Genomic DNA, 12823 nt, shown 5'->3' with positions numbered 1-12823 from the left:
CCCCCCTCCCCTGGAGCAGCAGCCAGAGACAAGAAAGCAAGAAGATCCCTACTCCCCAACATGGAGTTGGGCCATTCTGGCTTCCCTGCATGGAGCAGCGATAGCCTCCCGCCTCGAAGTCTGCCAAAAAGCACGATCAGATGCCAGGAAAGTAAAATAAGGGCCTAAAAGAGGCCTTTTTTTTTTTTTTTTTTTCCTTTTCTCCGGCAGGATTTCTCAGGACCCACTTATGGAGACGCTTGGCTGCAGCTCTCCAGCTGCGATGACATCGTGTCTCTTCCTATCCCATCACGCTGTTTGCACCACTCTCTCTTCACAGAGGAGCGGAGATGAATCATTCCGCCCCGAACATTCGCAGGCACAAAAAACCCCTCCTCGCTGGCCCCTTCCTCCGTAGCCCCCGCTTTGTTCCTCCCTCCCGTGCTGGGCTCCCATCGCACCCAGGGGTCCCTGCGGAGAGCAAAGCGGGGAGCAGCTGGCGGGGAGGATGCTTCTGAATCCTGAAACCAGGATATCATTCAGCGAGGGGATGGAAAGGATCCATCCCAATGTCCCAACCACCAGCACAACGCAAAGGTCAACCAAGAACGAGCCAAAAAGATGCTGGGAGCTGCTCCTGGATAATGCTGGGGGGAAAACCACCCAAAATACCCCAAATACTCTTGATTGTTGCAAATGTTGCATTTGTCCCTGTCTGAGCCGACGGACACAGAAGAGCCCCACGGGACAGGAGCGGCTGGTGGTGACTATCGAGTCTCCAGGCCGCATCCAGGGCGGACCAGCACGCTGCATGGAGCTGTGCAACACCCTGCAGATCTACGGGGTCTTGTAAAACCCTGCGGTCACCCAGCTCTTGCGACGACCGAGGAAACCTCCCAGCCATGAACGGCGAGGGACTGGGGCGGGGGGTGATGCCTGAGTGTGCAGAGAGCCTGAAACCATGACCCAAGGGGACCTGCACCCCGCTAACGAGAGGGGGAAGCCGGGCTCCGAGCCTGGCACTGCCATCCCCGGGCACGGCGGTGGCTGGGGAGGGACGGGCAGCGGCGGGGAGCCGGGAAGGTACAACTGGGAGTTTGCTGCAGGGAAGGAAATGCTGTGAAAAGCACAGAAAGGGATTAAAAAAGACAGAGACGAAGGAGAGAGATGGGAAAAAGAGGATGTGGGAAGGAGAAGAAAAGAGGAGAAGAGACAGCCGTGGCCTACAGGGTGTGAATTTTCTCGCTGAGTGATGAAGGCAGCAATGAGGCACCAAGCAAGCAGTAAATACGCGGATGTTAGGCCCTACGGAGAGGCTGCGCCCTCCCGGCCCCGGGCTGCGGCAGCCGGCACCCCGCTTGGCACAGCCCTCTGCCGCGTGCTCCCGCCGGCCGCGCCGGCCGCCCGTCCCTTCCCACGCCTGCCAGAGAGCCGAAGCTCTTCCCACAGCACGGCACGGCCAAGCCCACCCGTGTCCCTCCCAGCTCCGTGGAGGTGACACTGGGACCGGGGCTTTGGCTGGGACCCCGGGAAGAGGGACCCCCGTGCGGCGCCCAGCTCACCGGGGTGCCTTGCTCCTAACCACGGCACAGCCAGCGCCTCCTTGCACGTATCCCGCAGACAGAAACCTGCTCCTCACCGAAAAAAAACCTGCTCCCCCACCGAAAAAGCCAAGAACAACTATTTTTGTTGGTGCGCCGAGGCTCTGCTCCCCCTCGCAGGACGGTGCTGCGGCCGCAGAGCAAGTGCCGAAGCACCACGGAGCAACGGGGTCTCCCCAAAATCAGACGCCCTCGGCACACGGGGGGAGCTTGGAGCCAGGGGTCTGGCTGCTGACAGCGGGGACAGGTTTGTTGCAGAAGAGGTTTGGAAAAATTGAAATTATTTCCTATCCGAAGCGATGAAACCACGCAGCTGCCTCCAAACGTGCCTTTTACCGAGGAGGGGCAGCCTGGGCCGACGGGGTTTTTCTGTAGTTCCCAGCTCTGCTGTTTTGCCCTGCAGTCTTCACGAATTTTATTATTATTCCTATTCCCGTATAAATTTTCAAGCCGAAACCATCGCAACCCCCGCAGATGCACTTTTTGCTTAGCAGACATCGACACCAACTTCCGAGCAACGCACAACCTCCCTCCCACCCTCTGCTCAGCCCAGCTCTCTCCGCACCGGGCAAAACCTCAGCGGAGGAGAACCGGGAAAATCCCTCCCCGCCGGCGAAGCTTCGCGCGGGGCCGGGCACACGGGGGGTGATGGAGAAGAGACGCCCGGGCTACGCCGCAGCTCGGGGGTCCCACGCAGGGACAGTCCCCCGTGGCATCCCCAGCCTGCCGGGAGCGGGAGAGTGAAGCCACGGGGGCTGCAGAGAGGGGGGAGCGGCGGGGTGCAGGATCCGTCCAGCTCGTACACAGCCAAACCCCCGACCCCGCTCACCCACCCTGCGCCGTGGGTGCTGCCGTAGGGACCTCGGCTCCCTGCTGACACCCTCCTGCTCTTTTCGCTTCCCCGCTTTGCCGGACCCTCCCGGGGAGCCAGGGGATGCTGCCCACGGGGGAGCAGCACGGCGGCCGGGGGCGGGGGGTCCCTGCGGACCCCGCTCGGGGCTTCCCCTCGCCCCCCCTAACCCTAAACCGACTGCTCCTTCAGCTCAAGAGAAAGGGGTGGAGGAGAGCGATTGCCCGCAGCACCACGCACGCTTCCCCCCGGCCACGCTCGGCTCCCGACCGAAACACCGGCCAGCGCCCCTCCACCCTGGCGAGCACCGAGCCCCTTCACCCGGGTTTGGGACCGCGGGCTCGGCTCAGCCCCAGCTCCCCCCCAGAACAGCTCTCGCCCACCCCAGCCCCACTTTCTGCCCGCTCTGCCTGCCCCTGCCTCCCCGCCACCGCCCTCACCGCGCTGGTGGCCGGCACGGCTGTCCCCAGGGGGCTGCTTGCGGCCACGCCACGGGGCCACGGGGATGTCGGAGCCGCCACGACCCTTACCTGGGTCTCGGAGAGGTTGAGCTGCCGCGCTAGCTCCGTCCTCTCCCTGCCCACCACGTACTGGCAGCGCTGGAACTCCAGCTCCAGGCGATAGAGCTGCTCCGCCGTGAAGGACGTCCGCGTCCGCTTGGGTCGGTCCAGGTCCAGGCCCTTGGGGAGCACGATCTCCCGGATCGTCCCTTTGGCATCTGGGAGGGAAGCGGGGAGAAGGACCGTCAGGAAAAAAAAAAAAAAATCTCCAGGGAAGAAAAAAGTTGGGCTGGGGAGGAAAGGGACTGGGGGAACTGGGGCAAACTAGCCGTTACTGGGGGAGGAAAAGGTGAATTAAACCCCGGCTGCCCCGTCAGGGCTGGTGCGAGTGTCTGGGCTCGCTGCAGGAGTAACTGTACGAAAGCCCCCAAGCTGTGGCTAAAAGTTCGGTTGTCCCCTCCGGCCCCAAACGCTGCAGGTTTATAAACCTCCAGGGAACAGTAACAAGTCTTCATAAAAACAGGATTTTTTTTTTTTCCCCAAGAGATAAATAGAAATCAAAACCCAGAGCATTTAATCACAGCAATAATAGCTTCTGAAAGCCAGAAGCAGGAAACAGTCCTATACCAAGGAAGAGTTCAAATTAAGCAGATTTTTAATTAAAAATATATTTTATTTTTGGTTTCTATCCTTCCTGGGGAATACTGGGAAAATTTTCTCTCTATTACAATTCCCTTCTTTCCAGAATTATTCTCACTGAAGGAATATTTCCTTGAAAAGCACAGCTCCTACTTTGGGGCAGTTCTCTATTAAAGGACAAGTTTTGGAAGTGCCGCACGCCCCGAGCCGCTCACGGCAGCGGATTTTACAAGGCCGGGACTATCGCTGCCCACGGCTGGACGTGGGGAAGCAAAAGCAGGAGGGTTTACCTCCCACGTTAGCCCCACGCAGCCCCTTCCACGCCGTGGGGTGCAGCTTGTGGCCCCTCCAAAGGAGCCGCGGCATTACTTTCTGCTGACAAAGGACGAGCTCTCCCAGAAAAATCCACGGAGCCCCGAGCTGCCGGGAAGCCTGTCCCCGCTCCGTGGGCCAGGATGTGCCCGGTCACTCCCCTGCCTACCCCCCCCCAGCCACCGACGGGCTCTGCGCGCTGGACGCGGCACCAGGTATTAAAAATGAGCCTTGGAAATTGCCCGCCGGGTTCCTGCCAGACCCCAAACCCCTCACGCTCCTTGTCCGGGCTTTCCTTAAGCACCAGCAACGCCAGCGGAGAGCCCAGTTTGGGCGAGCCCTGGCCGCAGAGCTCCCCAGTTCTGCCCAGTGGCTTTCCCGCAGGTTAAAAACCAGCCACAGAAGCCACACGGGGCAAGCGGCCCCGGTTCCAGGCTCTGCTTTCAGGGCTGCTTGCTCCTGAGCCCGAGGTCCCCAGCAGCCCTGGCTGGAGGAAAGTCGCTTTCTCTCTTTCGGGCATGAAAAGATTATAAAATTGCTGGGGTAGGAAGGGGGAAATAGCGAGGAGCAGCTTGGGAGGGGGTGACGGAGCTGGCGTGGGGACGGCGAGAGCGGGGAGCAAGCACAGGCTTGGGAGAGGGACCCCAATCCCGAAGGCGGTTTCCCACCGCTACGTTATGGTCCGTGGCAGAGGTGCCGTCCCGGCAGGGCCAGCCCGTGCAAGAGGCACCGGGGCCGCAGAGGATTTGGGGAGGGCCAGGGTGGGAGAGGGTCTGGCGGGACCAGGAGCGTGGGCTCCGATCTGCACCCCCAAGTCCCGCGGGTGGGCAGGGGGCTGTCGGAAAGGAAAGGGGTTGTAGGAGGATTGGAGCTCTCTCTGGTGGGGGGGTATCTCCGGCGGGATCGGGACGCCAGCCTGGGAACCATTTTGTGAGGGAAAAAGCGTTTGCAGAGATGATGCCCAGGCCACGTCCGCACTGCCGTGCCCACGCCGCAGTCCCCCCGCACAACAACAGCCGGGGCTGCCAGCAAGGAGCGGCTGACAGAGACGTCCATGCTTTCCAGCCGCAGCTGCAAGTATCTGCCCCTCCGCCCTCGCCGCTCTGTACGGCGCTGCCGGCATTATTACGGGTATTATTTATTGTTATTTTCCCCCAGCAGCTGGGGCGCGGGGTGGGGGGAGCGGGGCTGGGCACAGCCCCGGAGGGCTGGGAAGGGGGCACAGCCCGTGGTGCCGGCTCGGCAGGGGAGAGGCAAAGCCCCTCGCCCCACGGCCGCGGCGCAGGCAGGTTGCAGCCCTATTGCACGCCGCAGAGCTTCCCCGCTGCCCGTCCGTGCGGGTTTTGGGGGGCCCACGGCCATCCCCCCGTGCCAGGAAGGGCACAACACCATCCCGCCTGAGGAACCCCCTCCTGAGAGCCTTCCCCCATCAGCCGCTGGATCCCAGACCCCCAACACCCACCAGGCCCTGCCGTGGCTGCCCGGGGTTTTCCAGCAGCCCTTGGCCTCCCCGGTGGGGCGGTGGTGACCGGTTCTGCTCTTGGGGACCAGGCCACCCCCGATGGCAGCACATCCAGGACAAGGTCTGGGACTAAAATCCCCCAAAAGAGGTCTGGTGCCGAGGGGATGGATCTCTCCTCTGCCTTAGCAGCTAAATACGACGAGGCAGGACAGGCGGACACGGCCGGCAAGCAGAAGGCAAGGCGAGCGGGCAGCAGCTTTTGGGGCACCGACCCCCGAGCTGGTGAACAGCGATTTTACAGCCCGCACGCACCGCAGCACAGCCCAGCAGGGACACATCCTGCACGCCAACACGCACGGCGGAGTCAGGCACACACAGATAGCCCCGTACGCCCAGGGACGCCCCACACACACGAGGGACGCCCCACGCGCACCCGTGCGCACGAGGTTTCTGCACCAACGCGGCTGCCAGGACGTCGCTGGGGCGCACACCCGCCCCGCCAGCCCCGAACACGGACACCCAGCCCTCGCCGTGCCGGGGGCTGGTGCGGCCGTGGTGGCACACACGCCTCGGGGACGCACCTGGGGGGCACAGGAGCCCGCAGCCCTTCTCGGCGCACCCCAAACGGCGGCGGGGTCCCCCCAGAGCTCCCCTGCATCCGCCTGCGCCCCCCGGGCACGGCGCTGGGGCAGCCCCCGGGAGGTGACCGGGAGGAGGGGGGTGAGCACCCCGGGATCGGCCTCCCCTCCCTTCCCCTCCCCTTCCAGCCGCCCCGGGGGCTGCAGCCCGGCTCCCCCGGCGAGTCCTCGTCCCGTTAATCCCCGCTAAGGACCGACCCGCCGCCGGCCCGCACCCCCCGGCCGTGCCCGCCTCCGACGGCACCCGCCAGCCCTGCCGCCTCGACGGGACGGGGATGGCCGGGGCCGCCGTCGCGGGCGAAGCCGCCTCGTCGCCGCGGCTGGAGGCTCCGTCCCGTACCGGTGACCGGACTGGGAGAGCAGCGGGCCGGGCAACCCCCCCGCCGCTCCCGGTGGTCGCAGGGCACGGGGGACCCCGCCGCTTCCCGACCGGCTCCCGGGGCCGGGGGAGGCTCCCCCGAGAGCCCCGTCCCCACCAAAGCCACGGCGGGCGAGCCCCGGGGATGGGCCGGAGCGGGAGGCAGCCCCGGGGCAGCCGCTCCGTGCCGGGCAGGCAGCGGGGAGGGCAGCCGTCCCTGCGGCACCGGCTGCCGGCTCAGCCCGGGCCCCGGGGAAAATTAAAAATATTTCAAAAATATACGAAAAAAAATTTAAAAAAAAATTAAACCCCCCCATCTTGCAGCAAAGCAACCCGGAGGCGCGTCCCCAGCACGGGCCGGTGCTTGGCACCGACCCCGGGAGCGGGTCCGCGGCCGGGGCAGGGCTGGCAGCCGGGCGGGCCCGTGGCCCCGCAGAGCGGGTGGCCCCACCGCGTCCCCCCGCGTTATTTCGGCTCCGTTCCCGGATTTTTTGCGGCCCGTTTTGTCCCCGCCACCATTTTGTCCGCGCCGTGACGGCTGCGGTAAGATGGTGAGACCGGTCGCTCCCCGGCGAGGGTCCCCGGGGCCGGGAGAAGCGGGGACCCTGCCCCGGCCGTGCGGGCCGAGCCCGGCCCCGGTAGGGCCGAGGCCGGGCGGAGGAGAGGCCTGACCCCGGCCGGGGCTGCGGCAGCCGGGCTCGGCCTCGGCGAGCCCCGAGGACCCGGGGCCACCCCGGGGCCCGCTCCCGAGCGCTGCCCGCTCCCCCGCCGAGGTGCCCGGGGAGGGGCCGGGGCTGCGACAGCCGGGCTGTAGGCGACAGGCGCCTATCGCGACAGCCGGGAAAGAGGCTTCGGCGGGCGGCGGGGCTGTTTGCAACCCGGCGGGCCGGGCTGCCCGAGCCGAGGCGAGCCGGGCCGGGCCCCGCTCACGGCGAACGAGCGAGGGACCCGGCTCGGGCCCCGCCAGCCCCGCGGCAACAACGGGCGCTGGGCTTGGGGCCGGGGCAAAGGCCGGGCGGCCTCGGCCCCGCTCGCCGAGCGGCCGCGGAGCTTGGCCGGGCTCCGGCGGAGCGGGGAACGCCGAGCGGCCCCGGGATGGCGCGGCGCAGCCGCCCCGGCAGCCGGGGAGCGCTCGGTACGCGCCCGCCTGCCGCCTCCCCGCCCGGGCACCCCAAACTTTCGGGGTTCGCCCCAAGCCCGGGGCCGTTCCGGCGAGCCCCGGGCCGGCCGGTTGGGCTGAGCGCCGGCGGCGGGGCGGGATGCGCCGGCTGCGGGTCCCGCCGTGCCCCGAGCCCGGGCCGAGTCTCCCCCATCCCCGGGCGAGGCAGCGCTGTTAGAAAGAGGGGGAAAAAAAAATAAAAAATAGCCCCTCACTCGCCGCCGCTCCGTGACGCTTTTCTCCTGCGACAAGGCTGTCAGAGCCAGGCTGGGGCTTTCGCCCCTCGCCCGCTGCCGGCGCGTCCCCCCCGCCCGGCCCCGGGGGTCCGCGGCCCCGCGGCCGCTCCCCCGCAGCCCCGCTCGGCCCCTCGGCCGCGAACCCGGGCGGGCGCGGACGGCGAGCCCGGCCCCGCTGCCGGGAGCCGCACGGCGGAGCGGGCCCGGTCCCGGTCCCCGCCGCACGGAGCGGAGCCGGGGGAAGCCGCGGCGGCGGGGCCGGGAGGCCGGAGCTCGGAGCCGGCCAGCGCCCGGGAGCGGGCGGGGAGGCGCTGGAAGCGGGGCCGGGGAGCGTGTCCCAGCCCGCTGCCGCTCGGCCCCGGGGCGAGGAGCCGGGGAACGGGGCGGCGCAGCCGGGAAGCGCCCCGGTGGGGGACGAGGAGAGCCCGGGGACCCTGCCCGTACCTCGCACCAGGATGCGGCGGCAGTAGTCCGCCTCGCCGGCTCCCGACGGGCTCTCGCTGTCCGGGGCGCGCTCCTTGGAGGAGCCGGGGCTGACCGCCGACGTTCCCGGGATGTCCTTGAAGCCGCCGCCGCCTCCGCCGCCGCCTCCGCCGCGCAGCGCGTTCTCCAGCTCCGCCCGGGCCGGCGCCTTCTCCCGGGGCCGCCCGGTGGCCGCGGGCTCGGCCAGCAGCACGGGGCTCCTGCCAGGCTCGGCCCCGCCATCGCTCATCCCTGCGGGCGCCGCGGCGGGATCAAACATCGGAAGGGAGAGAGAAGGGAGAGGGAGAGGGAGAGAGGGAGAGAGGCGGCAAGGCTAGGCGGGGGGGAGGGGAGCCCCCCCCACCTCCCCCAGACCCCGACCCCTTCCCCTCCCCGCCCCTCCCCGGCCCCCCCCTCCCCGGGGCTCAGCGCCCCAGCTCACCCCCATGGCCGGGGACCGCCGGGGGCCGTCGCCCTCCCGCCTCCCCACGGCGGAGCCGGCCCTCGCCCACCCGGGGGAAGGCGGGGAGGGGGGGTGGCATTTCAAGCGCACCCTCCCACCCCCCTCCCCTCCCCGGTGGTGCCGGCACCCGTCGGGGTGTCCCGAGAGGGTGCGAGGGGGGGGGTAAAAAGGAGTTAAAAACTTTCACGGGCGGCTGAGAACCCCCCGCGCCCTCCCCAGCCCCCCGACCCCCGGCACCTCGCTCCGGGCAAACTTCAGGCGCTCCGGCCGCCGCCGCTGCCCTTCCATGGAGAGCCGGCCCCGGTCCCGGTGGGGAGGCGGGAGCGGACGAGGGAGCCGCCGGTGCCCGGGCTCGCCGCGCTGGGCTGGGATTCGCGTGCGGGGAAATCAATACCGGGAGATGGGGAAGGGAGGGGAGGGGGATTTGGGGGGGCGGAGGGGAAGGGGAGGCCGAGGGGAGGGAGATGCGGAGGAAGCGGGCGGGGGCGGCACCGGGGAAGAAGACGCAGCCCTCGCTGCTCCGGCCCGGCCCTCCCCCGCGCATCCCCCGGCCGCCGCCGGAGCCGGGAGCGGGCGGCCGAGCCCCCGCGGCGGCGGGGGGAGGAAAGGAGCGATTTTAAATTAACGGCCGGGCACAGACGCAATTTCCTGTTCTCCCGGTCCGTGACACCGATTGGTAAACAAAGAGCCCCTCGGCGGCCGCTGCCCGGCCCCGGGAGTGCGGGCAGGGCCGGGTCCCGCTCCCGCTCCCGGTCCCGCTCCCGCGGCGGGGCCGCCCTCCTCGCGGGGCGTTCACCCGCGGGGACCCCCGCCCGGCGGAGAAGGGCCAGCCGAGACGGAAACGAATAAAGAAGTAACCCGGCCCCGGCCCGGTTCTGCCCCGCCCCGGGCCGGGCGGGGGGCTCCGGCCCCTCTTCCCCACGGTGCCCGGCAGCCCGAGGGTCTCCGCTGCTGCCGGAGTTACCGCGCCGGGATCGGGCAGCGGGGGATCCCCGAACCCCCCTGCTCCGGCACAGCCGCTCCCGGCAGCCGCGGCCCCCCGGGCCGGCACCGGCACCGGCACCGGGACCGGGACCGAGGCGAGCGGCTCCCCGTGCCCGGCTGGGGCGGGCGGTGGATTAAAGATCGATAAATTCGCCGTTATCCGCCCGCCGGGAGCCCGGCGTCCCCGGGAGCTCCGTCCCCGGGCAGCGGGACCCGGCGAAGCGCGCACCGGGGCTCCGAGCCCCCGGCACCCACCCGGGCTCCGCAGCCCCGCAGCCCCGCAGCCCCGCACCGGGCGCCGTCCGGGGCTGGGGTGTCCCGGAGGGGTCTCGGTGCGGCCCGGTTGCCCGGCCGAGGCAGCAGGCGCCCGGCTGGGGCTTTTGGCAGGGACGGGGAGTTCAAGGCCTCGGGAATTTCCCCTTGGGCTGGGGTGGGCCCCGAGTGTCCGTGTCTGCGGCAGCCCGTGCCCAGCCCTGAAGTAACCGAAAGGTGCGGAGCAGATACAACTGGATTAAAGGAAAAAAAATAAAATAAAGAGGAAAAAAAATAAGGGAAACAATAAAAAAAAGGAAAAAAATAAAATAAAAGGGAAAAAAAAAGGGAAAAAATAAAAGGGAAAATAAAAGGGAAAAAATAAAAGGGAAACTAAAAGGGAAAATAAAAGGGAAAATAAAAGGGGAAAATAAAATAAAGGGGAAAAATAAAAGGAAAAAATAAAATAAAAGGGAAAAAATAAAAGGGAAAAAAATGAAAGGGAAAAATAAAAGGGAAAAACAAAATAAACTGGAAAAAATGAAATAAAAAATAAAATAAAAGGAAAAAAACAAAATAAGACATAAAATAACAGGGAAAAAAAAGAAAAGGAAGCAAACGACCCGGGCAGAGCGGGGCCGAGCGGGGCCGCGGCCGGGCGGGCGCGGAGGAAGGGCCGAGCCGGCTCCGCGGAGGGCCGGTGCCCGGCCCGCACCCTCGGCTCTGCGGGGCCGGGGGCAGCGGGGCCGAGCGGCGGGACGGAGCCGCCGGTTGCGGGTAGGCGGCGGCGGCGGCGACCGCTTCCCCGCTCCCGGTTCCCCGCTCCCGGTTCCCGGGGCTGCGGCAGGGCCGGGGCCGGGCAGCCGGGCTCCGCTGTCCCCCGCCGCCGGGCCCGGTGGAGGGTGGTTCATGTCGTGACATGGGCGAACGATTCCCAACGAAAAGCGGGAAGAAGCAGCCCGGCCCAAACCCGCCCTCCCGCCCTGCGGAGGCGATGCCCGGCGCCCACGCGTGGGGAAGGGCTCCGGGCCGGTCTCCGGTGGCGATGGCGGAGGGCAGCGGCCGCCCGGGAGCTGCTGTAACGAAATATCGTCCCTCCGCCCAGCCCCGGCACCGGGCGGCGGCTCGGGCCGCGGTACAACCGGGCGAGAAGCGGCCCCGGAGCCCGGTCAGCCCCCGCCGCGCCCCGCGTCCCCCCGGGGCTGTTTTTCCCGTTCTCGCTATTGCTCTCGTTAACGGTGACGATCAGAGAGTCGCTCCCGGGGAGGGGGGGGCAGAGGAAAGGGGATACCCCGGTGCCAGCCGGTGCCGCCGGTGCTCCCGGGCCGGGGATCCGCGCTCCTCCGCGGGCCGCGCAGGCGGGAGCGGAGAGCCCGGGCCTGCCTTGTCGTGATAACGGACGATGACAGCAATCACCGTCATCACACAAAACGATGCCGCTTGTTCTCGTCACCCCGGTGTTCCCGTTCCCGGTGATCTCTCGGCGTTGTCCTTCCCGCCGGTGTTATCGGTGTTGTTACCCGTTATCGCCGGTTTATCGCCCCCCCCTCCCGGTGCCCTCCCGAGCCGCCGCCCCGCTCCCCCCCCCCCTTGCTCCGGGGGCGGCGAAAGGGCAAAAAACCCCCCCAATATTCCTCCGTTCCCCCGGTTTACGCCCCGGCGAAGGGCCCGATCCGCCGCCCGGGGCTCCCCGGGCCCGGCACCCCCGGCTCGCCGGGGATGAAGGTGACGCCGGGCCGGCCGGTGCCCGCCCGGTTCGGCTCGGCTGGGCTGGGCTGGGCTGGGCTCGGCCGCCTTTCCCCGGGCCCACGGCCCACGCCGGCGGCCTGCGGGCCCCGGGCCCGGGCTGCGGGCGGGGATGCCCGCCGGGAGCGGAACCGGAGCTTCCCCGGACGCCAAAGCCGCCGCCGGGCTCAGGGCAAGCACCGGCGGACACCGGGACCCTTCTCCTCCTCCTCCTTCCCCTTCCTCTCCCCGCGAACGAACGGTCTTCCCCGGGAAGGGCCCCGGCCCCGGCCCGCTGCTCCCGGCGGGGGGGGCTGCGGGGCGCCCCGGGCACCGCCGAGGGTCCCGGGGCCGGGGCGGCGGGGCCGCGGCCGGGGGAGGCGAGGAGCCGGGGCCAGGCCGGGAGAGCGCGGCGGAGCACGGTAACGGCGGCGGGGCGTCCGTGGGCACGGGGAGCCGTGGGGAAACGCGGGGGGCTGTGCACGGACACGGGGGGACTGCACGGACACGGGGGGACTGCACGGACACGGGTAACCGTGCATGGACACGGGGGAGATGTGCACGGACACGGGTAACCGTGGACGGGCACGGGGGAGATGTGCACGGACACGGGGGGACTGTGCACGGACACGGGTAACCGTGGACGGACACGGGGGAGATGTGCACGGACACGGGGGGACTGTGCACGGACACGGGTAACCGTGCAAGGAGACGGGAGAACCGTGCAAGGGGACGGGTAAAGGTGGATGGACACGAGGGAGACGTGCACGGACACGGGGGTCCTTGCACGGACACGGGTAACCGTGCACGGACGCGGTGTGGACGTGCCCGGCTTTCCAGGGACTCGGGGGGACCGCAGGGCCTTGGGGAGCTGCAGGCGCAGGGGGTGGCTGTGCGGGGACACGCGGACACGGGGCAGCCGCGCGTGGGCACCGTGTAGCCCTGCACCGCTCCCTTCCCGTGGGGCGGGTGGGTGGGTGTTCGTTTTTAAAGCCATCGGGGTAGCTCCACCTCACACGGCGTGTCCGACTATCCGACGCAGCCGTGCACGGACACGGGTGGGTGTGCGTGGACACACCGTAACGCTGCACAGACACGAGTGAGTGTGCACGGCCACACTGTAACTGCGCACGGTGCACGCGTGGGTGGATACCAAGTAGCCGTGCGCGGACACGGGTGGCTGTGCACGGACACAGAGCAACC

The 12823-nt window shown here is 68.3% G+C and overlaps 2 protein-coding genes across 6 annotated transcripts in view; both read right to left on the bottom strand.

Annotated features, from left to right (window-relative positions):
- The window catches only part of ATP6V1B1 (ATPase H+ transporting V1 subunit B1), a 53695-nt gene extending 44620 nt beyond the window's left edge, over positions 1 to 9075 (bottom strand). For 2 of the 5 annotated variants that reach the window (XM_072861835.1, XM_072861833.1), the window contains exons 1-3: positions 8897 to 9036; positions 8179 to 8448; positions 3022 to 3148 (exon numbers count right to left, since the gene is read on the bottom strand). In XM_072861835.1, the coding sequence (XP_072717936.1) occupies positions 3022 to 3148; positions 8179 to 8439 (388 nt within the window). In that variant the 5' untranslated portion in view covers positions 8440 to 8448; positions 8897 to 9036. Of the gene's footprint in view, positions 1 to 3021; positions 3149 to 8178; positions 8449 to 8638; positions 8723 to 8896 lie in introns of those variants that run through there. The other 3 variants (XM_072861834.1, XM_072861836.1, XM_072861837.1) reach the window with 3 other exon arrangements.
- Positions 9076 to 11544: 2469 nt separating this feature from the next.
- The window catches only part of SIGLEC1 (sialic acid binding Ig like lectin 1), a 43417-nt gene continuing 42138 nt past the window's right edge, over positions 11545 to 12823 (bottom strand). The window contains exon 22 of the mRNA XM_072862318.1: positions 11545 to 11721. Within this exon, the coding sequence (XP_072718419.1) occupies positions 11545 to 11721 (177 nt within the window). The remainder of the gene's footprint in view (positions 11722 to 12823) is intronic.

Source organism: Ciconia boyciana, chromosome 5 (genome assembly GCF_034638445.1).
Source record: "Ciconia boyciana chromosome 5, ASM3463844v1, whole genome shotgun sequence".
Classification (NCBI taxonomy): domain Eukaryota; kingdom Metazoa; phylum Chordata; class Aves; order Ciconiiformes; family Ciconiidae; genus Ciconia; species Ciconia boyciana.
The sequence above is the reverse complement of the archived record's forward strand: the minus strand, read 5'-3'. Positions and strand labels throughout refer to the sequence as shown.